Source organism: Triticum aestivum, chromosome 5D (assembly GCF_018294505.1).
Source record: "Triticum aestivum cultivar Chinese Spring chromosome 5D, IWGSC CS RefSeq v2.1, whole genome shotgun sequence".
Lineage (NCBI taxonomy): Eukaryota > Viridiplantae > Streptophyta > Magnoliopsida > Poales > Poaceae > Triticum > Triticum aestivum.
In genome coordinates, this window is record NC_057808.1 from 52,537,976 (window position 1) to 52,563,213 (window position 25,238).

At 45.9% G+C, this 25,238-nt stretch overlaps 2 protein-coding genes across 4 annotated transcripts; both read right to left on the minus strand.

The window, feature by feature from the left end:
• Positions 1 to 12,042: 12,042 nt before the first annotated feature.
• On the minus strand, positions 12,043 to 14,791 carry LOC123124298 (uncharacterized). 2 transcript variants are annotated; one of them, XM_044544942.1, is made up of 3 exons: positions 13,976 to 14,791; positions 13,423 to 13,485; positions 12,043 to 12,841 (listed from the first exon to the last, which is right to left on the minus strand). In XM_044544942.1, the coding sequence occupies exons 1-3, from the start codon at positions 14,486 to 14,488 to the stop codon at positions 12,818 to 12,820; spliced, it is 600 nt and encodes a 199-aa protein (XP_044400877.1). In that variant the 5' UTR covers positions 14,489 to 14,791; the 3' UTR covers positions 12,043 to 12,817. The 2 variants fall into 2 exon arrangements, with proteins under 2 accessions (XP_044400877.1, XP_044400878.1); XM_044544943.1 differs by lacking the exon at positions 13,423 to 13,485.
• An 805-nt stretch (positions 14,792 to 15,596) lies between these two features.
• Positions 15,597 to 18,117, minus strand: LOC123119399 (leiomodin-2). Of its 2 annotated transcripts, none has more exons than XM_044539203.1 (2): positions 17,975 to 18,117; positions 15,597 to 16,467 (listed from the first exon to the last, which is right to left on the minus strand). In XM_044539203.1, exon 2 carries the CDS (start codon positions 16,451 to 16,453, stop codon positions 15,914 to 15,916), a length of 540 nt encoding a protein of 179 aa, XP_044395138.1. In that variant the 5' UTR covers positions 16,454 to 16,467; positions 17,975 to 18,117; the 3' UTR covers positions 15,597 to 15,913. The 2 variants fall into 2 exon arrangements, with proteins under 2 accessions (XP_044395138.1, XP_044395137.1); XM_044539202.1 differs by having other exon boundaries at positions 17,758 to 18,040.
• Positions 18,118 to 25,238: the final 7,121 nt, after the last annotated feature.

The following is a 25,238-nucleotide window of genomic DNA, read 5'->3' on the forward strand; positions in this document are numbered from 1 at the left end:
CCCTTTAGGACTCTCCCTTTATCTTATCTCTTGGCGCATGGGCCTCTTGGGGCTGGTTCCCTTGGCCCATATAGGCCAAGGCGCACCCCCACACAGCCCATGTGGCCCCCCCGGGGCTGGTGGACCCCTTGGTGGACCCCCGGACCCCTTTCGGCACTCCCGGTACAATACCGATAAAGTGCGAAACTTTTCCGGCGACCAAAATAAGACTTCCCATATATAAATCTTTACCTCCGGACCATTCCGGAACTCCTCGTGACGTCCGGGATCTCATCCGGGACTCCGAACAACTTTCGGGTTACCGCATACTAATATCTCTATAACCCTAGCGTCACCGAACCTTAAGTGTGTAGACCCTACGGGTTCGGGAGACAGGTAGACATGACCGAGACGACTCTCCGGTCAATAACCAACAGCGGGATCTGGATACCCATGTTGGCTCCCACATGCTCCTCGATGATCTCATCGGATGAACCACGATTTTCGAGGATTCAATCAATCCCGTATACAATTCCCTTTGTCTATCGGTATGGTACTTGCCCGAGATTCGATCGTCGGTATCCCGATACCTTGTTCAATCTCGTTACCGGCAAGTCTCTTTACTCATTCTGTAACTCACATCATCACGTGATCAACTCCTTGGTCACATTGTGCACATAATGATGATGTCCTACCGAGTGGGCCCAGAGATACCTCTCCGTTTACACAGAGTGACAAATCCCAGTCTCGATTCGTGCCAACCCAACAGACACTTTCGGAGATACCTGTAGTGCACCTTTATAGCCACCCAGCTACGTTGTGACGTTTGGTACACCCAAAGCATTCCTACGGTATCCGGGAGTTGCACAATCTCATGGTCTAAGGAAATGATACTTGACATTAGAAAAGCTCTAAGCAAACGAACTACACGATCTAGTGCTAGGCTTAGGATTGGGTCTTGTCCATCACATCATTCTCCTAATGATGTGATCCCGTTATCAACGACATCCAATGTCCATGGTCAGGAAACCGTAACCATCTATTGATCAACGAGCTAGTCTCCTAGAGGCTTACTAGAGACATGGTGTTGTCTATGTATCCACACATGCATCTGAGTTTCCTATCAATACAATTCTAGCATGGATAATAAAGGATTATCATGAACAAGGAAATATAATAATAACCTATTTATTATTGCCTCTAGGGCATATTTCCAACAGTCTCCCACTTGCACTAGAGTCAATAATCTAGTTCACATCACCATGTGATTAACACTGACAGGTCACATCACCATGTGACCAACATCCAAGAGTTTACTAGAGTCAACAATCTAGTTCACATCTCTATGTGATTAACACTCAATGAGTTCTGGTTTGATCATGTTATGCTTGTGAGAGAGGTTATTAGTCAACGGGTCTGAACCTTTCAGATCCGTGTGTGCTTTACGAATATCTATGTCATCTTGTGGATGCTACCACGTGCTACTTGGAGCCATTTCAAATAATTGCTCTACTATACGAATCCGGTTTACTACTCAGAGTCATCCGGATTAGTGTCAAAGTTCGCATCGACGTAACCCTTTACGACGAACTCCTTTTCACCTCCATAATCGAGAAAATTCCTTAGTCCACTAGATACTAAGGATAAATTCGACCGCTGTCATGTGATCCATTCCCGGATCACTATTGTACCCCTTGACCAACTCATGGCAAGGCACACTCCATGTGCGGTACACAACATAGCATACTGTAGAGCCTATGTCTGAAGCATAGGGGACGACCTTCGTCCTTTCTCTCTCTTCTGCTGTGGTCAGGTCTTGAGTCTTACTCAATACTCACACCTTGTAACACAGCCAAGAACTCCTTCTTTGTTGATCTATTTTGAACTCTTTCAAAAACATGTCAAGGTGTGCGTTCTTTGAAAGTATCATCGGGCGTCTTGATCTATCTCTATAGATCTTGATGCCCAATATGTAAGCAGCTTTTATCTAGGTCTTCCTTTGAAAAACTCCTTTCAAACAACCCTTTATGCTTTCCAGAAATTTTACATCATTTCGGATCAACAATATGTCATTCACATATACTTATCAGAAATGTTGTAGCGCTCCCACTCACTTTATTGTAAATACAAGTTTCTAACAAACTTTGTATAAACCCAAAAACTTTGATCACTCCATCAAAGCGTATATTCTGACTCCGAGATGCTTGCTCTAGTCCATGGAAGGATCGCTGGAGCTAGCATACCTTTTAGCATCCTTAGGATCGACAAAACCTTTCTGATTGTATCACATACAACCTTTCCTTACGAAAACTGGTAAGGAAACTTGTTTTGACATCCATCTGCCAGATTTCATAAATGCAGCTAATGCTAACATGATTCCGACGGACTTAAGCATCGCTACGGATGGGAAAAACTCATCGTAGTCAACTCCTTGAACTTGTGGAAATACTCTTTGCCACAAGTCGAGCTTCATAGACGGTAACATTACCGTCCACGTCTGTCTTCTTCTCAAAGTTCCATTTATCTCGGATTTCATGGCTTCTAACCATTTGTCGGAATATGGGCCCACCATTGCTTCTCCATAGCTCATAGGTTCATCGTTGTCCAACAACATGACTTCCAAGACAGGATCACGTACTACTCTGAAGTATTACGCATCCTCGTCGTCCTACGAGGTTTGGTAGTGACTTGATCCGAAGTTTCATGATCACTATCATAAGCTTCCACTTCAATTGGTGTAGGTGCCACAGGAACAACTTCCTGTGCCCTGCTACACACTAGTTGAAGTGACGGTTCAATAACCTTATCAAGTCTCCACCATCCTCCCACTCAATTCTTTCGAGAGAAACTTTTCCTCGAGAAAGGACCTGTTTCTAGTAACAATTACTTTTGCTTCCAGATCTGGAATAGGAGGTATGCCCAACTGTTTTGGGTATTCTATGAAGATGCATTTATCCGCTTTGGGTTCGAGCTTATCAGCCTGAAACTTTTCACATAAGCATCGCAGCCCCAAACTTTTAAGAAACAACAACTTAGGTTTCTCTAAACGGTGTCGTCTCAACGGAATTGCGTGGTGCCCCTTTTAAAGTGAATGCGGTTGTCTCTAATGCTTAACCCATAAACGATAGTGGTAATTCGATAAGAAACATCATGGTATGCACCATATCCAATAGGGTGCAGTTATGATGTTCGGACACACCATCACACTATGGTGTTCCAGGCGGTATTAATTGTGAAACACTTTCCACAATGTCTTAATTGTGTGCCAAACTCGTAACTCAGATACTCGTCTCTATGATCATATCACAGACATTTTATCCTCTTGTCACGACGATCTTCAACTTCACTCTGAAATTACTTGAACCTTTCAATAATTCAGACTTGTGTTTCATCAAGTAAATACACTCAGCATCTACTCAAATCATCTGTGAAGTAAGAACATAACGATATCCACTGCATGCCTCAGCACTCATTGGACTGCATACATCAAAATGTATTACTTCCAATAAGTTGCTCTCTTGTTCCATCTTACTGAAAACGAGGCCTTTCAGTCATCTTGCCCATGTGGTATGATTTGCATGTCTCAAGTGATTCAAAATCAAGTGAGTCCAAACGATCCATCTACATGGAGTTTCTTCATGCATATATACCAATAGACATGGTTCGCATGTCTCAATCTTTTCAAAAAACGACTGAGTCCAAAGATCCATCTACATGGAGCTTCTTCATGCGTTCTATACCAATATGACTCAAATGGCAGTGCCACAAGTATGTGGAACTATCATTACTATTTTATATCTTTTGGCATGTGTATCACTACGATCGAGATTCATTTTAGGTGCAAGACCATTGAAGGTATTATTCAAATAAACAGAGTAACCATTATTCTTCTTAAATCAATAACCGTATTGCGATAAACATAATCCTATCATGCTCAACGCAAACACCAAATCTCGATGGTAGAGGGAGCATGCGATGCTTGATCACATCAACCTTGGAAACACTTCCAACACATATCGTCATCTCACCTTTAGCTAGTCTCCGTTTATTCCGCAGCTTTTATTTCGAGTTACTAACACTTAGCAACCGAACAGGTATCTAATACCCTGGTGCTGCTAGGAGTACTAGTAAAGTACACATTCATATAACGTATATCCAATATACTTCTGTCGACCTTGCCTGCCTTCTCATCTACCAAGTATCTAGGGTAGTACTGCTTCAGTGACCGTTCCCCTCATTACAGAAGCACTTAGTCTTGGGTTTGGGTTCAACCTTGGGATTCTTCACTAGAGCAGCAAACGATTTGCTGTTTCGTGAAGTATCCCTTTTGCCCTTGCCCTTCTAGAAACTAGTGGTTTTACTAACCATCAACAATTGATGCTCCTTCTTGATTTGTACTTTCGCGGTGTCAAACATCGCGAGTTGCTCAAGGATCATCATATCTATCCCTGATATGTTATAGTTCATCACGAAGCTCTAATAGCTTGGTGGCAGTGACTATGGAGAACCATCACTATCTCATCTGGAAGTCTGACTCCCACTCGATTCAAGCGATTGTTGTACTCAGACAATCTGAGCACATGCTCAACGATTGAGCTTTTCTCCCTTAGTTTGCAGGCTTAAGAAACTTGTCAGAGGTCTCATACCTTTTGACGTGGGCACTAGTCTGAAATCCCAATTTCAGTCTTCGGAACATCTCATATGTTCTGCGATGTTTCAAAAACGTCTTTGGTGCCACAATTCTAAACCGTTAGCAATACGCACTGAACTATCACGTAGTCATCAAAACGTGTGTGTCAGATGTTTCGCAACATCTACAGACGACGCTGAGGTTCAGCACACCGAGCGGTGCATTAAGGACATAAGCCTTCTGTGCAGCAATGAGGACAATCCTCAGTTTACGGACCCAGTCCGCATAATTGCTACTACCAACTTTCAACTAAATTTTCTCTAGGAACATATCTTAAACAGTAGAACTAAAGCGCAAGTTATGACATAATTTGCAAAGACCTTTTGACTATGTTCATGATAATGAAGTTCATCTGATTATGAACTCCCACTCAGATAGACATCCCTCTAGTCATCTAAGTGATACATGATCCGAGTCAAACTAGGCCGTGTCCGATCATCACGTGAGACGGACTAGTCATCATCGGTGAACATCTCCATGTTGATCGTATCTGCTATACGACTCATGTTCGACCTTTCGGTCTCTTGTGTTCCGAGGCCATGTCTGTACATGCTAGGCTCGTCAAGTCAACCTAAGTGTTTTGCATGTGTTCCGAGGCCATGTCTGTACATGGCGTTTTACATGCTAGGCTCGTCAAGTCAACCTAAGTGTTTTACATGGCGTTATTCAATGACACGCAGGTCATGCAAAATAATAAAGATAACTCCTATGGCTCCTGCCGGTTGTCATACTCATCGACATGCAAGTCGTGATTCCTATTACAAGAATATGATCAATCTCATACATCACATATATCATTCATCACATCTTCTGGCCATATCACATCACAAGGCACATGCTGCAAAAACAAGTTAGACGTCCTCTAATTGTTGTTGCAAGTTTTTTACGTGGCTTGTATAGGTTTCTAGCAAGAACGTTTCTTACCTACGTAAGACCACAACGTGATATGCCAATTTCTATTTACCCTTCATAAGGACCCTTTTCATCGAATCCGTTCCGACTAAAGTGGGAGAGACAGACACCCTCTAGCCACCTTATGCATCTAGTGCATGTCAGTCGGTGGAACCTGTCTCACGTAAGCGTACGTGTAAGGTCGGTCTGGGCCGCTTCATCCCACAATGCCGCCGAAACAAGATAAGACTAGTAGCGGCAAGAAGAATTGGCAACATCTACGCCCACAACTACTTTGTGTTCTACTCGTGCATAGAAACTACGCATAGACCTAGCTCATGATGCCACTGTTGGGGAACGTAGCAGAAATTCAAAATTTTCTACGCATCACCAAGATCAATCTATGGAGTAATCTAGCTACGAGGGGAAGGGGAGTGCATCTACATACCCTTGTAGATCGCGAGCAGAAGCGTTCAAGAGAACGGGGTTGATGGAGTCGTACTCGTCGTGATCCAAATCACCGATGATCCTAGCGCCGAACGGACGGCACCTCCGCGTTCAACACACGTACGGAGCGGTGACGTCTCCTCCTTCTTGATCCAGCAAGGGGGGAGGAGAGGTTGATGGAGATCCAGCAGCACGACGGCGTGGTGGTGGAAGTAGCGGGATCCCGGCAGGGCTTCGCCAAGCGCAAGCGGGGAGGAAGAGGTGTCACGGGAGGGAGAGGGAGGCGCCAGGGCTTGGATTGCTGCTGCCCTCCCTCCCCCCCACTATATATAGGGCCAAGGGAGAGGGGGGCGCAGCCTTGGCCCTTCCTCCAAGGAAGGGTGCGGCCAGGGAGGAGTCCATCCTCCCCAAGGCACCTCGGAGGTGCCTTCCCCCTTTAGGACTCTCCCTTTATCTTATCTCTTGGCGCATGGGCCTCTTGGGGCTGGTTCCCTTGGCCCATATAGGCCAAGGCGCACCCCCACACAGCCCATGTGGCCCCCCCCGGGGCTGGTGGACCCCTTGGTGGACCCCCGGACCCCTTTCGGCACTCCCGGTACAATACCGATAAAGTGCGAAACTTTTTCGGCGACCAAAATAAGACTTCCCATATATAAATCTTTACCTCCGGACTATTCCGGAACTCCTCGTGACGTCCGGGATCTCATCCGGGACTCCGAACAACTTTTGGATTACCACATACTAATATCTCTATAACCCTAGCGTCACCGAACCTGAAGTGTGTAGACCCTACGGGTTCGGGAGACAGGTAGACATGACCGAGACGACTCTCCGGTCAATAACCAACAGTGGGATCTGGATACCCATGTTGGCTCCCACATGCTCCTCGATGATCTCATCGGATGAACCACGATGTCGAGGATTCAATCAATCCCGTATACAATTCCCTTTGTCTATCGGTATGGTACTTGCCTGAGATTCGATCGTCGGTATCCCGATACCTTGTTCAATCTCGTTACCGGCAAGTCTCTTTACTCGTTCTGTAACTCACATCATCACGTGATCAACTCCTTGGTCACATTGTGCACATAATGATGATGTCCTACCGAGTGGGCCCAGAGATACCTCTCCATTTACACGGAGTGACAAATCCCAGTCTCGATTCGTGCCAACCCAACAGACACTTTCGGAGATACCTGTAGTGCACCTTTATAGCCACCCAGTTACGTTGTGACGTTTGGTACACCCAAAGCATTCCTACGGTATCCGGGAGTTGCACAATCTCATGGTCTAAGGAAATGATACTTGACATTAGAAAAGCTCTAAGCAAACGAACTACACGATCTGGTGCTAGGCTTAGGATTGGGTCTTGTCCATCACATCATTCTCCTAATGATGTGATCCCGTTATCAACGACATCCAATGTCCATGGTCAGGAAACCGTAACCATCTATTGATCAACGAGCTAGTCTCCTAGAGGCTTACTAGGGACATGGTGTTGTCTATGTATCCACACATCCATCTGAGTTTCCTATCAATACAATTCTAGCATGGATAATAAACGATTATCATGAACAAGGAAATATAATAATAACCTATTTATTATTGCCTCTAGGGCATATTTCCAACAAGTAGGTTGTCTAGATATGCAACTAGGTGAGCAACCTATATGATGCAACAACAACAAGCACACAAGCAAGCAAGAGATGCAACACAATATAAGCTTGCACAAGTAAAGGTACGAGATAACCAAGAGTGGAGCCGGTGAAGACGAGGATGTGTTACCGAAGTTCCTTCCCTTTGAGGGGAAGTACGTCTCCGTTGGAGCGGTGTGGAGGCACAATGCTCCCCAAGAAGCCACTAGGGCCACCGTATTCTCCTCACGCCCTCACACAATGCGAGATGCCGTGATTCCACTATTGGTGCCCTTGCAGGCGGCGACCGAACCTTTACAAACAAGGTTGGGGCAATCTCCACAACTTAATTGGAGGCTCCCAACACCACCAAGAAGCTTCACCACAATGGAATATGGCTCCGCGGTGACCTCAACCGTCTAGGGTGCTCAAACACCCAAGAGTAACAAGATCCGCAAGGGATTAGTGGGGGGAATCAAATTTCTCTTGGTGGAAGTGTAGATCGGGGCCTTCTCAACCAATCCCTAGAAAATCAACAAGTTTGATTGGCTAGGGAGAGAGATCGGGCGAAAATGAAGCTTGGAGCAACAATGGAGTTTGGGGATGGAAGAGGTAGGTCTTCTTGGAGAAGAAGACCCCTTTATATAGTGGGGGGACACATCCAACCGTTATGCAGCCCGCAGCCCGCATCTGGGCGATACAACCGTTGCTGGAGCGGTAGTACCGCTGCCACAGCGGTAGTACCGCTGTGGCAAGAAGACATAGGAAAATCAGGGCTGAGGGAGAAGAAGTACACGCACTAGGGCGGTACTACCGCCCTAAGGGTGGTACTACCGCCGATAGCCGGTACTGCCGCTTCCTACAGCCGCTGGAAAACAGGGGAGGGCAGCGAGCTGAGCGGCAGTTGGAGCGGATGTAGGAGCGGTACTACCGTTGATAAGCGGTACTACCGCGCCCTACTGCCGTCCCTACTACCGCTCCCCTGCGTGGTCCTTTACGGAAACCTGACACGAAAAATCAAGACCACAATAGGGGCGGTAGTACCAGCGGCACTAACAAGCGTTACTACCGCCCTGGCAGCGGTACTACCGCTTAGCGCAAAGCACCCCTTGTTTTGCACATCACGGAAACTCCAAAGAAGCAGGAAGAAAGCGAGGGTGCAAGGAGAATGTGAACATGATGATTTCACCCATACTCTTCCGAAGCGGATCCCTTCTTGATAGTATGGTTATCCCTACGACTCAATTCCACCGAAAAGAAACGAAGGAAAATAATACGTCTAAAGTGAAGTCCCCGAGGGGTAACAATCGCATAGTGCTCTTATATTAGATAACCTAAAAAGCTTAATGCATACTATTAGTCCACAAACGTATTGTCATCAATCACCAAAACAACCGGCGAAAATAATGCCCTAACAGCGCCGCCGTGCTACGAGCCGGTGGTGCGACAGTAGATGTGCTGCCAGCCGGTCCTGCGACAATCGACGTGCTACTAGCAAGTGTTGCGACGGTGCCGCCATGCGGCAAGCCGGTGCTACAATGGGGAAGAACAAAGCAAGAACAAAATGTGGAGTGTTTGCGTTGACCGGTATGACCACAAGGAACGGTTAGATTAAAGAGACATTTGCGTTGACATACCCACCGCCACCCAGGCAACACAAGAACCAACGGTTGGCTTGTTCCATCGCACGGCTCGGAAGGCGGCTTAAAACTCACACAAATCATCCGGCTGACGCCTAGTGCGGGCCTTTGATTATCGAGTTGAAAGTTGTGATTTGATAGAGTTGAAAGCTATGATGCCCCCTCCCTTTTTACCCCATAAAACTCCCTCTCCCAGAAATACAATGGGGAAAAACATGAAAAAGTGAAACAAAGGGAGGCGAGAAACTAACCACAACCGTCGACAGAGTAGGGATCTGACAGGGAAAACGGTCGAAGCAGAGGAAGAGAGGAGCCGGCGATTGCGATTCGTCGGAGGACAGTGGGTGGCAGAGGCGGCGGCCGCGCTAAGGACATGATTGAGCCTAAGCAGCAGGTTGAGACGATCCGTGCGCAGATGCAGGAGGTGGCATCGTTCTTGACGAATAAGATGAACGCATCTCAGGCCGTACAACTCATGGAGAGGGAAGACATCTCGAACCACATCTCAATTCTGTGCGATAACTTGTCCAAATTCAGAGCATTGCTCGTCGAGATCGGATTCGATGCCGCGGGCAGCCGATCATCTATGAAGAAGAATGCTCAGAACTTTATGAAGGAGCATTCTGCCCGCATGCGCGAGATCCAGGAGCGGATTGCCGAGGAAAAGAAGATCCGGATCCGCGACAAGCTGCAGCTGATCCCTTTCCAAGAGCCCGAGCAGTACATGCATGAGTACTGTACGAGATTTGTCGTACAGTAGGAGGAGGAGGAGGAGACGGAGCTGACGAGATTTGTCGAGCAGCAGATTGCAATGGAGGAGAGACTGTACGCCACCTACCGCAACAGCAGCAGCAGGAACGGTTCATCGGGCTGGACCTTCAAAGCCGAGAGTAAGAAAGCATTACTTAATATGTTGAACAAGAATTATGGAACCTAGGGAGTACTCCATTAACTCGATTAATCTCTTCAATTTGCTTTCTACTCTTAATCAATGTGTAGATTCATGTTGATTCCTCACAGCTCCTTGCTTGATTTGCTTGCTGCCGCAGCCACGTTGAGCCCCATGTACTTTACACACTGCACGCCAGACGACCTTTATCATGCCACCGGGACCAGCTTGCAGATCTTCTCCGTCAAGATCGCTGGGATCAAAGGCGACTTGAAGTGGCCTCTCTATGTGTACGGCGTGGTCGCTGCCAGGGACAGAGTCGATTTCAACCGCAACATTCTCTTCCATCGAACAAGGAAAAATGCCCAACAAGTCACACAAGATGTATGTATGCTTTTGGTTTCCTGTTTTCTCTCCATTTTCCTTTTCTTTTCTTTTCTTTTCTTGACGTATGTTGCATGTGTCATTGTTGATTCGTTTGTTGCAATTAAGTGTATATAACGATGCTTGCAGGATCCTTTTTTGCGCTTGACCGGCCCAGCTCAGGCAATTTTGCCTGAGCTTGAGCTTGAAGTCGAACTAAGGGTTAAGGGCAGAACAGAGTCTCGCGACAGAGCATTGATCAATCAAGCATACCCTTACACCCATTGCTGTGCTGGCCTCTACACTATTGGCTTTCACAACTGCCGTTGTAGAATCGAGTTAAGCCTGGAGCAACTTGAAAATTCAGTTCAGGCCACTATCTTGAGTGTCCGCGTCGTTAAGGGCGCCCCGTGCACGTTCAAATACGGGGGTCGAGTTGCTTGCTCGTCGCCACCTCATGAAGTTGTGATCATGGATAGTCAAGGCTCTGTTCTGGAGGTTACTGACCCCCCATCGACGCAAGTTGTGTTGCTTGATTCTCGTCACTGCGATGGTGGAGAAATGCCAATGGATACTGATGGTTACCTTGATCTCACAAGGCGTGTTGTTTCTGTAGAATTACGACAAAGCAATGTTTTTTATCCTGAAACGTTTGAAGAGACCTTCAAAGTTGTCATACAAGCCTATTCACAGTCTGGTGATGTTGCGGCACAAGGTCATGTCAAGCTCGCCCCGAAACTTTGCAACATAAGTCAAGCTGTATGTGACCTTGGCGACTCCAAGGTGGAGATCACCATTGCTTGGTCGGTCCATGTTGCAAGTAACATGTTCCTTTGAGGCGTGAAACTACACCCTTGTATTACTAGTATACCGGTTTTTTGTATGGATCAGATATTTACACCCTTGCATTACTAGTATACCGGTTTTTTTGTATTTATGTATGGATCAGATATTTAAATATTTGTGTATCGTACCCTGTTTTACAAGTACTGTTTTGTTGATTGTCCAACTATTTATGAATGGATCAGATATGTAACTATTTGTGTATCGAAATCTACTCTAGTTAGTTATGTTCCATGAAGTATTTCTGTTTTGATTGTGTCCAGCAGCTGTATTAATTATGCAAATGTATGAATCTTGGCCAATATGTCATTGTTTATAATCTCTAGGCTCTAGACACAAGTACTTGGGTTTCTCAGAAGATAGATCCCTTCTCTTATAAATAACCCCAGCTGATGGGTATGATCGATCTGATGGGAACTGCTCTGCTTATTGCTGAACGACCTAGGCCACCACCCACCAGAAAAAGCAAGATGGTTTGTGACCATCAATTTTGAGTTGTACAAGTGTATGCAGGCGTGTCAACTTGTTAATGGACTGCCGAGTGAATTGCTTCCTTATTATGCAAAATAAAGGGTCCAGACTTAATCAGTGGTATTCAGAAACTCAATTAAATTGGAGCCCCAACAAACACTTCATTCTTCACAAAACAAATCGAGTAGAGAATAATGCCAAAAGGTTGATCTTCATATTAAACTCCAAGCTGTCATGGAAGAAACAAGCCAGAAACACTGAAAATGATCTTACATGTTTCTCGTGTGCGGTCGTTTGACTACATACAGCCGGTTTGGCTAGTTTCATCAACAGGCAGCACAACACACCTGACACATGAATTTCCCAAAATTTCGATCGATAAACCGCAAAAGTTTCGACAACTTTACATATACAACTTCTAAATGTCTCAAGACTTAGGTTGCGCTCTAAAAGGCACTCCAATGTATTCTTCCAAAAAGACAATAATTACAACTCTTTAAGTTGATCGTGCAGACTGGTGCACACTCACACTGGGCTGGGTGACCCAAACGTGTTCTTCCTTCAGCTCCAGGCCTTGCTCTTGCATCCACCACGGCCTTTAGAAAAATCCAATCCCTCTACTCTTACATCATCCAACCACCTTCTTTGTCACCGCTCCTAAAGGATCGTATCAATGTCTTCGCCATTACGGTCACCCATAATCTCCAGCAACCCCCCTCCCACATCAAACTCACCTTCTTCTTCAAAGTCAACATCATCATCATTTTCATCCCCACTGTCAATACCCTCCTCAGCATCGTCATCATCATCATCATCGTTGTTACCTGGATCGTCGTCGTCCTGCTCTGTGTCCCCTGCGTCCTCCGGATCTGAATCATCGTCTATTGGTCGCTGTCTGCCAACTTCAAATAAGCGAGCAGAAGAGAACATCTCGCCAGGGTCAGCCATAGCATTGACACCAGGAAGGGAATCATTTGGCTAGACAGTGGTGGATCTGCAAAACACATTTGACTTTGTACTTAACACTAAATACTTAATGAGTTAAATGCAATTTTAGGACTATTTCTCGAGATTATGATGATGTTTAGACCAAATTATACCATATATAGTGCAAATTTTCAAAACAATTGGACACTAGCACCCCCAAGACTGATATTCTAGGTCCACCACTGGGGCTCGGTAGCAAGATCAAGGACACCCCGGTCTATTTGGATGGTTGCAATATCTGTGTAATGCAGGGAACAGAGGATGCCTCTGTCTTTTGGCTTCCCATTGCTTTCTTCTTTCCTTGGATGGCCCCGCACTTTTGGCTTCTTGGTGGGGTTTGCTGCTTTGTTTTCTCCAGAAGCATTTAGCAAACGGAGCTAGGCCTGGTAGAGGCGGAGCCAGGATTTCTCAAAGCCTAGGGCTAAAACCAGGTGACTAAAAATAATGTGAAATACCAAGCATACTAGTGTGTGTTAGAAGTATGCCAAAAATTCACATTAAAGATGAAATATTAATTCATTATTACCATGAGAAAAAATTTAATAAAACAAATAATTTAACAAAGTGCATAATCGAAAACATTGATACCAAATTAATGAAGAGCTGCTTAATTTGAGGCCATCGTTTCTTCACTAGCAATATTAGAAGGACCTGGAGTTGCAAACGCAAAATCGTGTATTTAAAATCAAGACAATGGACATAGACCAGGTCAATTGTTCATATCAAATTTGCCAAAAAAAGGAGGGGGGGGGGGGGGGCAAACTTAATATACCATTATCACAAAGTGCAAAAAAGGTTATATCCCCTTGCGTTTCCTCGTTCGGTTTTTGGAGACCGGGGTAAGGATAAATGTCATCTGGATTAAGCTCCACATTTTTTTTCATTATTAGCTCCGACTCCCGTTAATTCTGGTATTGTTGGATGTAGGCTGGCCGGAAGTTGCTTCAAAAGAAATTTAACCGTGCGTGTGTGCATCCGTGTGTCTGTGTTCCCTCTTTATCTTGGATTTCTATCATTTTTTCTGTTAACAAATAACTGAAATAGAATTCACTAAATAATAGTACAATTTAACATCTAGATTTAGAACGCTAGATCAAATCACCCATAGCAAAAAATAGACCACACAACAAACTTGAAATACCTCTAGCCGGTTGTGGAGACGCAGCAGAACAAGTGGCCGCCGGAATTGGAGATGGGGCTTGCTGCGATGAGGCGACGAGGCCAAGTACAGGTCCGGATCGTTCTGTCTGTCGAGCCGTCCAGGGGCTGGGGCGGCGGATGAAACGAGGCACCGAGTCAACGAGGGGTCTTTCGATCGGAAGAAAATCATATGCGACCGGGTCGTACGCTCTGAACAGAGCGACCCATTCCATCCAACGCCACGTGGATCCACGAATCTCAAAGCAGCACTCCTATCTTCTTCCCCATCAGGCTTGTGCTGCAACCTGCAGCGCCGCCGTATCGATTTGTGCCACTCGTTCTCCGGCTGCTCGACGGCTGCGACGCCGTCCCAGCCGCCACGCAGCGCGGAGGATGCCAGCGACGGTGAGGTTCCCGAAGACCGGAACAAGGTTGGCAGCGCGATTAGGTCTCGTATGGGTGGCATGCCGCCGCGCCAGCGTGCGCTGCCGGCGAGAGCAAGTTGAAGAGGCATGCCGCCGCGCCCGCGTGCGCTGCCGGCGAGGAGCGCCAAGAAAATGAGCAGGAGCAGCGGTAACAGGGCAACATGGATTTACCGAGTGCAAGAAGGCAACACGAAACAGGTGAGCACCAATTCCGCGAGGTCGCCGGCGAGCCTCCCGGAGCCTCGGACTCATGCCAGGAACGACTAGTGTATGCGGTATGGCGGCGCTGCAACACAGGAAGATGGCCCGTTGGGGAAGAAGACATGGAAGAAGATGAGAGTGGTTGCTTTGAGATTCAGGGATCCACGTGGTGCTTGATGGAGTGGGTCGCTCTGTTCGGAGCGTACGACCCGGTCGTATATGATTTTCTTCCCTTTCGATCGACAGGCGCATGGTGAATGTAATTTTTCTGGTCGATCCCTCAAAAAAAAATTCTGGTCGATCGAAACGTCGGGCGATCGATACCTTTGGAATCGCAATCGACCAATGACCAAACGTGGGCATGGGTTCCTGCTGAGCTAGTTAGTTGGGCTGCCGTTGAGGCCTTGGGCTGGGTATTCAGGCCTGGGGCTGGGCTTCTTTGAATGTGAAAATCTGAAAATTTTCTACTGGATATAATGGCACTAGTTGGGCCACGCCTGGGGCTATAGCCCCAGTTGCCCTAGGCCCAATTTCGCCCCTGAGGCCTGGTCCTTGATTGTTGCTCTGCCAGTGGAATGGCTGTTATTGCTTCTACAACTTAAATGTGCCGCGGTCGCTCTGCTCTTGGTCGAGAAGTGTCGGGGCCTGCGGTGTAGGGCGTCGAGTCGAGCATCTCTGAATCAACATCCTAGGCCGAGATGGTCTGATCTTGATCTGGTTTGCTGCTTCCTGCTGGCCCTGGGGGTGTGTTGTGTACAACATTCCTGTCATGTACCCCAGTGTTGTTGTATCTCAACAGAAATATTTATGCCTATAAAATAACACCTATATAAGGTTCCACATTTTCTTTATGAACCACTCAGACATGGATTTTGCCAATAACCAGCAAAAGCAGCAGCAGCAACAGGTGCATCTGAAGCTAAATCAACCTATAATGGTTATTCAAACTCATCCCTAACAAACGAGCACGGTTATTTATGTAAACATGCCAGGGCGTTGCAAGGAAAAGCAGCCATTTTACCTAAATATACTCATCGGGAAACATTAATTCAAACCATGCAAATTCATGTTTCGTTTTCTAGTATGTAAGTAAACATGGAATCAGGCCCTAAATTCATCAAGGACACTCATGGCATCTTGCCAGCACCGGTGCAGTACCTCACCAGAATTCTAATCTACACCTGATGATGTTTCAGGTCTCACCGAAAATCCATTCAGATTATTCAATCATCCCGACAAACCGATTTTCAGGTTATACAATCATCCCGACAAACCAAAATCGTGTGTACGACACCTCGCTCACTCGCTCCGACTCACTGAGCAGCCCCCATCCGACTCGCCATGCGAACGCACGCCTCGAACCTTTTGACCGCCTCGGCGCACTTGAGCGGATCCTGGGTGTTGCTCCGGTAGCAATCGGTGCAGCCTGCCCTCTCGTCGGTGCACGGCGAGGGGTTCTGGTAGAGCAGCTTGAACTCCTTGTCGTGCAGCTCCTTGGCCCTCCTGGTAAGCTCCTCACGCATCGTCGCTTCCTGCTTCTGCAGCTTCTCCAGCACATTCTCGCTCTCCGCCACCACGTCGCGTATGGTTTCAACTTCCTGGATTGCCGGCAGGGGTGGTGGAGGAGCAGGGGTCACTGGTAGGTACATGGGGGGCGGCAGCGCCCACCCAGGAGCGGGGGCAGGGCTGCTCTTGGGCTCGCTTGGAAGTTCCCGGCCATTGTCCTGAGGCTCCTCTTGTCGCTCCACGACCTTCTTCGGCTTGGGTTTCCTGGTCCTCCTTTTCACCTTCTCGTCATCGCGTGTGAGCTGGTCGATCAAGCTGGTGCTTATCCGGATTGTGTAGTCACCCATGGCAGACAACAATCCTGAAACAGCATGGCAATCAAAAGTCAGGCATTAAAAAGCAAGTGTTATGGATGTTCAAACAAACAAAAGTCTCATGCATGTCAAAGTAGAATGAATATCTGGGACCCATCCTGAATGCTTTCTAGTACAGTGTTATCCACATGTTAAATAGAATGAATTTCGTGGCAATAACAGTATGAGCAAACAAATTCAGAATGCACACAATGCTTTCCAGTTAGAATTTTGAAAGTTTCGTCCATTCCTGTTAAAGTGTTGCGTAACAGAATGAATAAGTACGCTCTGCACAGAATTCTACATTAAGAAGACGAGGACACCCACAAATGCTGAATGCTTCCCAGTTAAAATGTCAGCAACTAGCACGATCAACATTTTATTCTCAAGCTCTCAGATGTTACAGACATAGATAAGCATGTGCAAAGTAGTAAATAAAAGCTCATTAGTTTGCATCTTTCAAGAAACAGCAGGTCACCTGGTGGCCGCTATTACAGAAGCAAATGATGGCGGAACCCGCTTGTTTCAGAGGCTGATGGGTCTAAAAAATGGAAAGCAAGCTGACTGCTTTAAGTATAATAATTATACTGAACTTCACAACACAAGGATAAGGCAGCAAAGAGATCTCTCAGCGACAAATTGGACAGATGAATTGGTTGTAGAAGAAAGATCTGGATGAGTTTTCACACGTGGAGATGTTAATGGCAGCTCAATGACATTGATGGAAGAGGTAGAGAGATCTGCCGTGGAAACAAACGAGGGATGGAAGGAGAAGGGATACCAGATCTGGCAAGCAGTGGAGAAGAGGTACGCAATGCACTGACATTGATTGGGCTCTAGAAACAGGGGAAGGACAACACGCACCAGCCTGAGGAGAAGAGATACCAGATCTGGCCGACAGATGACAAGAGATGCACAACATTTCAATCTACGTCCTACCATTATTTTGGGGAGGGTTCTGGGTTCTCTAAGGATTAAAAGACAACCTACCTAGCTGACCAGAGGCGAGAGCACAAACTGTTGAGGTGCATCTGATTAGGTCATATTTTAGTTAAGTATCCAAATAATTCCACTCAAAATATGGAGTACCGCTTTAGTCAAACAGACTAACACATCTTCCTACAATTCTTCCACCTGCCACTTGTTTGCGCAAGAGTTCTTGACACTATATATGTAGACGAATTATTTGCCCTCGCAACCCTACTGAGATATACGCAACAGATAAACAAGTATCAAGCCATATCTAATAACTCTACATAGACTACAGATAAACAAGCATCAGCAGGGCGTTAAAGCACCGTCGTTCTGCAGCCGCATCCCCGGGTCTCCAGGGGCGTCGTCGGAATTAATCACCCAATTTGGTTCCCGAATCCCGTCAGAGATCGATCCCCAAATCCCCGTGGCAGAGCACGCGGGCGGATGCGCCGCCGGATGGGGCACCACGGCGGAAGAAGTCAGGGTGGTATGTGAGCGAGAAAACGAAGCGCCGTCCAAGCAAAGCTAGGGATTCCTTACCGGGAGACTTGCTCGCCTTCGATGGGGTGGTCCGGCGGGAGGAGGAGAGGGCGGCGAGGGTTTCCGGCGGCGAGACGCTTCGGGACGGGCGGGCGGGCGGGCGGACAGGAGGAGGAGCAGCAGACGGTTGACGCGGCCTCTCCGGGCTGAATCCCACCGACCAAGAAAACCCACGGTGGTTAATCTATTCTTGTCTACCCAAAAGTCATACTCCTATATACTTTGTCAAAAAAGAGTCATATATACTCCTAAGAAAATTTAAAATTAAAATTACAAGAACGACCCCGGTAAAACTAGAAATTACAAATAGGTTCAAATTCGTTGGCGCCGCTTCCACCTGGCTCCACACTTGTCCATATCGCCGGAGCAACGGAGACGTGTAACTGTGGGTGCAAAGTCGTCAGAAGTTATTAGAGGACGGCAACGATGACATAAACTTGGAGAAGAAGGGGAAGGTTGGACGAGGAGACCCAACCCCACATCAACGCCTAACGCAACGCCAAATGATCACCCCCCCCCCCCCCAAACACACGCGCATAGCTCGATGGAACGTATTCGGGGGAACCAACCATGTGCCTCATGGGGCGTTGAGACTAGTATATCGTTGCTAAAGAGGATAGGGTTGGAGGTACTAATCCTTTTGCGTTTTCGCCTCTACAGTCCAGATGAATGACACGAGGACTCTAAAACCACAAAAATTAGGACAAAACTCTCTACGAGTGCAAAGATTTCCTTGGTGTTGAAACACTTGACACGAGAAAGACCGACGAACTCAACTCGCCATGATGACATGATGGGTGGCGGCTAAGGGTTTGGTTTTGGTAGAAATCTATCGAGAAATAAAATTCACTTGGTGAACTAAGACATAGACATGCCCTAAAAATTATTGAGCAATAATTCGACATTGCTCATTAATTAATTAGGTACGTTAAATCGGAGAAGGACGTGAAACGCACACGAATAACAAGAAATGGTTCTCTCGCTCCGGCGGCCAGTGGCGGGGAGAAGAATCTATACGCCCATTTTGCGTCATGTTTTCCTACTGTTATTTATATTGTTTTAAAGCTTTATTTCACTTTATGATGCAACTGTAATGTTTTTTCTCTCTTATTATGCAAGATGTATATGGAGAGGGAAATTATCGGCAGCTGGAATTCTGGACATGAAAAGAGCTACAACAGAGAAAGCTATTCTCCGGAGCTCCAAATGACGTGAAAACTTACGAAGGATTATTTTGAAATAAATAAAAAATACTGGAAGAAGAATCACTAGGAGGGGGCCCACGAGTGAGCCACAAGCTCAGGTGGCGCCCCCTGGGGCGCACCACCCAGGCTTGTGGGGCCACCAGTAGGCCTCTGTGGCCTTTCTTCTCCTATATGAAGCTATTTTCCCTTAAAAAATAGAAAGAAGACTTTCGAGACGAAGTGCCGTCGTCTCGAGGCGGAACCTAGGCAGTAGCACTTTTGCTCTCCGCCGGAATGCTTCCCTTCGGGAGGGGGAAATTGAAGCCATCATCATCACCAACGTTCCACCCATCGTGGGAGGACTCATCTCCATCAACATCTTCACCTGCGCCATCTCATCTCAAATCCTAGTTCATCTCTTGTATTCAATCTTTGTCCCAAAACCACAGATTGGTATCTGTAGTCGCGACCCACCCTGGGATTTCCGACTGGGCTGTATAGCATAGGTTATTCGGAGATGGGCCAGGAGGAAAAAGCCCAGTAACAACCAGCATGCGCTTCTCGTCTGTTTCACTGCTTGTCCCGCAGCGAACGCAGCCACGCACGAGATCGATCCGCCGCCAATGGAGCGCCCGAGCAGCCTGCCTCGCCGTCGCGGCGTCGCCTCGCCGGACTGCCCTGCCGCCCGCCGCCCGCGGCCTGACTGCGTAGGCGCGCACGGCGCACCACCGCGCAGCCGTGCTGCTAGCTAGAGCCGCCTAGTCCGCTCAGGTGCTCAGCAGGCAGCAGTTGATACTCCCCATCCCTGATCAGGCCTTCTTCATGGAGAAGTAATGAGGTACTGCATCATCTTCCGTATTTTACAGTACAAATACACATAATTTTGTAGTACATCCCCATCTGAATTTGACTCGTATACATAATGCTTGAAGGAAATATGCCCTAGAGGCAATAATAAAGTTATTATTTATTTCCTTATTTCATGATAAATGTTTATTATTCATGCTAGAATTGTATTAACCGGAAACATAATACATGTGTGAATACATAGACAAACATAGTGTCACTAGTATGCCTCTACTTGACTAGCTCGTTGATCAAAGATGGTTATGTTTCCTAGCCATAGACATGAGTTGTCATTTGATTAATGGGATCACATCATTAGGAAAATGATGTGATTGACTTGACCCATTCCGTTAGCTTAGCACTTGATCGTTTAGTATGTTTCTATTGCTTTCTTCATGACTTATACATGTTCCTATGACTATGAGCTTATGCAACTCCCGTTTACCGGAGGAACAATTTGTGTGCTACCAAACGTCACAACGTAAATGGGTGATTATAAAGGTGCACTACAGGTGTCTCCGAAGGTACTTGTTGGGTTGGCATATTTCGAGATTAGGATTTGTCACTCCGATTGTCGGAGAGGTATCTCTGGGGGTAATGCACATCACTTAAGCCTTGCAAGCATTGCAACTAATGAGTTAGTTGCGGGATGATGTATTACGGAACGAGTAAAGAGACTTGCCGGTAACGAGATTGAACTAGGTATTGAGATACCGACGATCGAATCTCGGGCAAGTAACATACCGATGACAAAGGGAACAACGTATGTTGTTATGCGGTTTGACCGATAAAGATCTTCGTAGAATATGTGGGAACCAATATGGGCATCCAGGTCCCGCTATTGGTTATTGACCGGAGACGTGTCTTGGTCATGTCTACATAGTTCTCGAACCCGTAGGGTCCGCACGCTTAACGTTTGTTGACGATATAGTATTATATGAGTTATGTTTGTTGGTGACCAAATGTTGTTCGGAGTCCTGGATGAGATCACAGACATGACGAGGAACTCCGGAATGGTCCGGAGATAAAGTTTGATATATGGGATAATAGTGTTTGGTCTCCGGAAGGGTTTCGGAATTCACCGGAAGGGGTTCCGGATGTTTCCCGAAATGTTTGGGTACGAGAACACGTTATTTGGGCCAAAGGGGAAAGCCCACGAGGCTTTTGGAAAGTGAAAAAGGAAGTTTTGCGGAGATCAGAGGCTAGACGCCAGGAACCCTGGCGTCTAGGGGGTAGACGCCGGGAACCCTGGCGTCTAGCCCTGGAGTCCGTGTAGGACTCTTGCCTTTCGGGAAAAACCGACTTTGAGGAGGCTTTTAGTCCAAGTTTCGACCCCAGGGCTCAACATATAAATAGAGGGGCAGGGCTAGCACCAAAGACACATCAAGAAACACCAAGCCATGTGCCGGCAACCCCGTCCCCTCTAGTTTATCCTCCGTCATAGTTTCCGTAGTGCTTAGGCGAAGTCCTGCGGAGATTGTTCTTCACCAACACCATCACCACGCCGTCATGCTGCCGGAACTCATCTACTACTTCGCCTGTCTTGCTGGATCGAGAAGGCGAGGACGTCATCGAGCTGAACGTGTACAGAACTCGGAGGTGCCGTGCGTTCGGTACTTGGATCGGTCGGATCGTAAAGACGTACGACTACATCAACCGCGTTGATAAACGCTTCCGCTTAGCGATCTTCAAGGGTATGAAGATACACTCCCCCTCTCGTTGCTATGCATCACCATGTTCTTGCGTGTGCGTAGGAATTTTTTTTGAAATTACTACGTTCCCCAACAGTGGCATCCGAGCCAGGTTTTATGCGTAGATGTTATATGCACGAGTAGAACACAAGTGAGTTGTGGGCGATACAAGTCATACTGCTTACCAGCATGTCATACTTTGGTTCGGCGGTATTGTTGGATGAAGCGGCCCGGACCGACATTACGCGTACGCTTACGCGAGACTGGTTCTACCGACGTGCTTTGCACATAGGTGGCTGGCGGGTGTCAGTTTCTCCAACTTTAGTTGAACCGAGTGTGGCTATGCCCGGTCCTTGCGAAGGTTAAAACAGCACTAACTTGACGAAATATCGTTGTGGTTTTGATGCGTAGGTAAGAACGGTTCTTGCTAAGCCCGTAGAAGCCACGTAAAATTTGCAACAACAAAGTAGAGGACGTCTAACTTGTTTTTGCAGGGCATGTTGTGATGTGATATGGTCAAGACATGATGCTATATTTTATTGTATGAGATGATCATGTTTTGTAACCGAGTTATCGGCAACTGGCAGGAGCCATATGGTTGTCGCTTTATTGTATCCAATGCAATCGCCATGTAATGCTTTACTTTATCACTAAGCGGTAGCGATAGTCGTAGAAGCATAAGATTGGCGAGACGACAACGATGCTACGATGGAGATCAAGGTGTCGCGCCGGTTACGATGGTGATCATGACGGTGCTTCGGAGATGGAGATCACAAGCACAAGATGATGATGGCCATATCATATCACTTATATTGATTGCATGTGATGTTTATCTTTTATGCATCTTATCTTGCTTTGATTGACGGTAGCATTTTAAGATGATCTCTCACTAAATTATCAAAGTATAAGTGTTCTCACTGAGTATGCACCGTTGCGAAAGTTCTTCGTGCTGAGACACCACGTGATGATCGGGTGTGATAGGCTCTACGTTCAAATACAACGGGTGCAAAACAGTTGCACACGCGGAATACTCAGGTTAAACTTGACAAGCCTAGCATATAACAGATATGGCCTCGGAACACGGAGACCGAAAGGTCGAGTGTGAATCATATAGTAGGTATGATCAACATAATGATGTTCACCATTGAAACTACTCCATCTCACGTGATGATCGGACATGGTTTAGTTGATTTGGATCACATGATCACTTAGAGGATTAGAGGGATGTCTATCTAAGTGGGAGTTCTTAAGTAATATGATTAATTGAACTTTAATTTATCATGAACTTAGTCCTGATAGTATTTTGCAAATTATGTTGTAGATCAATAGCTCGCGTTGTTGCTTCCCTATGTTTAGTTTTGATATGTTCCTAGAGAAAAACTATGTTGAAAGATATTAGTAGCAATGATGCGGATTAGATCCGTGATCTGAGGTTTATCCTCATTGCTACACAGAAGAATTATGTCCTTGATGCAACGCTAGGTGACAGACCTATTGCAGGAGCAGATGCAGACGTTATGAACGTTTGGCTAGCTCAATATGATGACTACTTGATAGTTTAGTGCACCATGCTTAACAGCTTAGAATTGGGATTTCAAAGACGTTTTGAACGTCATGGACCATATAAGATGTTCCAGGAGTTGAAGCTAATATTACAAGCAAATACCCGAGTTGAGAGATATGAAGTCTCCAACAAGTTCTATAGCTAAAAGAGGGAAGAGATTGCTCAACAAGTGAGCATGTGCTCAGATTGTCTGGGTACTACAATCGCTTGAATCAGGTGGGAGTTAATCTTCCAGATAAGATAGTGATTGACAGAGTTCTCTAGTCACCATCACTAAGTTACTAGAACTTCGTGATGAACTATAGTATGCAAGGGATGACGAAAATGATTCCCGAGCTCTTCGTGATGCTAAAATCGACGAAGGTAGAAATCTAGAAATGGCATCAAGTGTTGATGATTGACAAGACCACTAGTTTCAAGAAAAGGGCGAAGGGAAGAAGAGGAACTTCAAGAAGAACGGCAAGCAAGTTGCTGCTCAAGTGAAGAAACCCAAGTCTGGACCTAAGCCTGAAACTAAGTGCTTCTACTACAAAGGGACTGGTCACTGGAAGCGGAACTGCCCCAAGTATTTGGCGGATAAGAAGGATGGCAAAGTGATCAAAAGTATATTTGATATACATGTTATTGATGTGTATTTTACTAATGTTTATAGCAACCCCTCTGTATTTGATACTAGTTCAGTTGCTAAGAGTAGTAACTCGAAACGGGAGTTGCAAAATAAACAGAGACTAGTTAAGGGTGAAGTGACGATGTGTGTTGGAAGTGGTTCCAAGATTGATGTAATCATCATCGCACACTCCCTATACTTTCGAGATTAGTGTTGAACCTAAATAAGTGTTATTTGGTGTTTGCGTTGAGCATGAATATGATTTGATCATGTTTATTGCAATACGGTTATTCATTTAAAGTCAGAGAATAATTGTTGTTCTATTTACATGAATAAAACCTTCGATGGTCATACACCTAATGAAAATAGTTTGCTGGGTCTCGATCGTAGTGATACACATATTCATAATATTGAAGCCAAAAGATGCAAAGTTAATAATGATAGTGCAACTTATTTGTGGCACTGCTGTTTAGGTCATATTGGTGTAAAGCGCATGAAGAAACTCCATGCTGATGGATTTTTGGAATCACTTGATTATGAATGACTTGATGCTTGCAAACCATGCCTCATGGGCAAGATGACTAAGACTCCGTTCTCCGGAACAATGGAGCTAGCAACTGACTTATTGGAAATAATACATACTGATGTATGCGGTCCGATGAGTGTTAAGGCTTGCGACAAGTATCGTTATTTTCTGACCTTCATAGATGATTTGAGCAGATATGGGTATATCTACTTGATGAAACACAAGTCTGAAACATTTGAAAAGTTCAAAGAATTTCAGAGTGAAGTGAAGAATCTTCGTAACAAGAAAATTAAGTTTCTACGATCTGATCACAGAGGCGAATATTTGAGTTACGAGTTTGGTCTTCAATTAAAACAATGTGGAATAGTTTCACAAACTCATGCCACCCGAAACACCACAGCGTAATGGTGTGTCCGAACGTCGTAACCGTACTTTATTAGATATGGTGTGATCTATGATGTCTCTTACCGATCTACCACTATCGTTTTGGGGTTATGCATTAGAGACAGCTACATTCACGTTAAATAGGGCACCATCTAAATCCATGGAGACGACACCGTATGAACTGTGGTTTGGCGAGAAACCTAAGCTGTCGTTTCTTAAAGTTTGGGGTTGCGATGCTTATAAGAAAAAGTTTCATCCTGATAAGCTCAAACCCAAATCGGAGAAGTGCGTCTTCATAGGATACCCAAAATCTTGGGTACACCTTCTATCACAGACCCGAAGGCAAGATCTTTGTTGCTAAGAATGGATCCTTTCTAGAGAAGGAGTTTCTCTCGAAGGAAGTGAGTGGGAGGAAATTAAAACTTGATAAGGTAATTGTACCTTCTCCCGAATTGGAAAGTA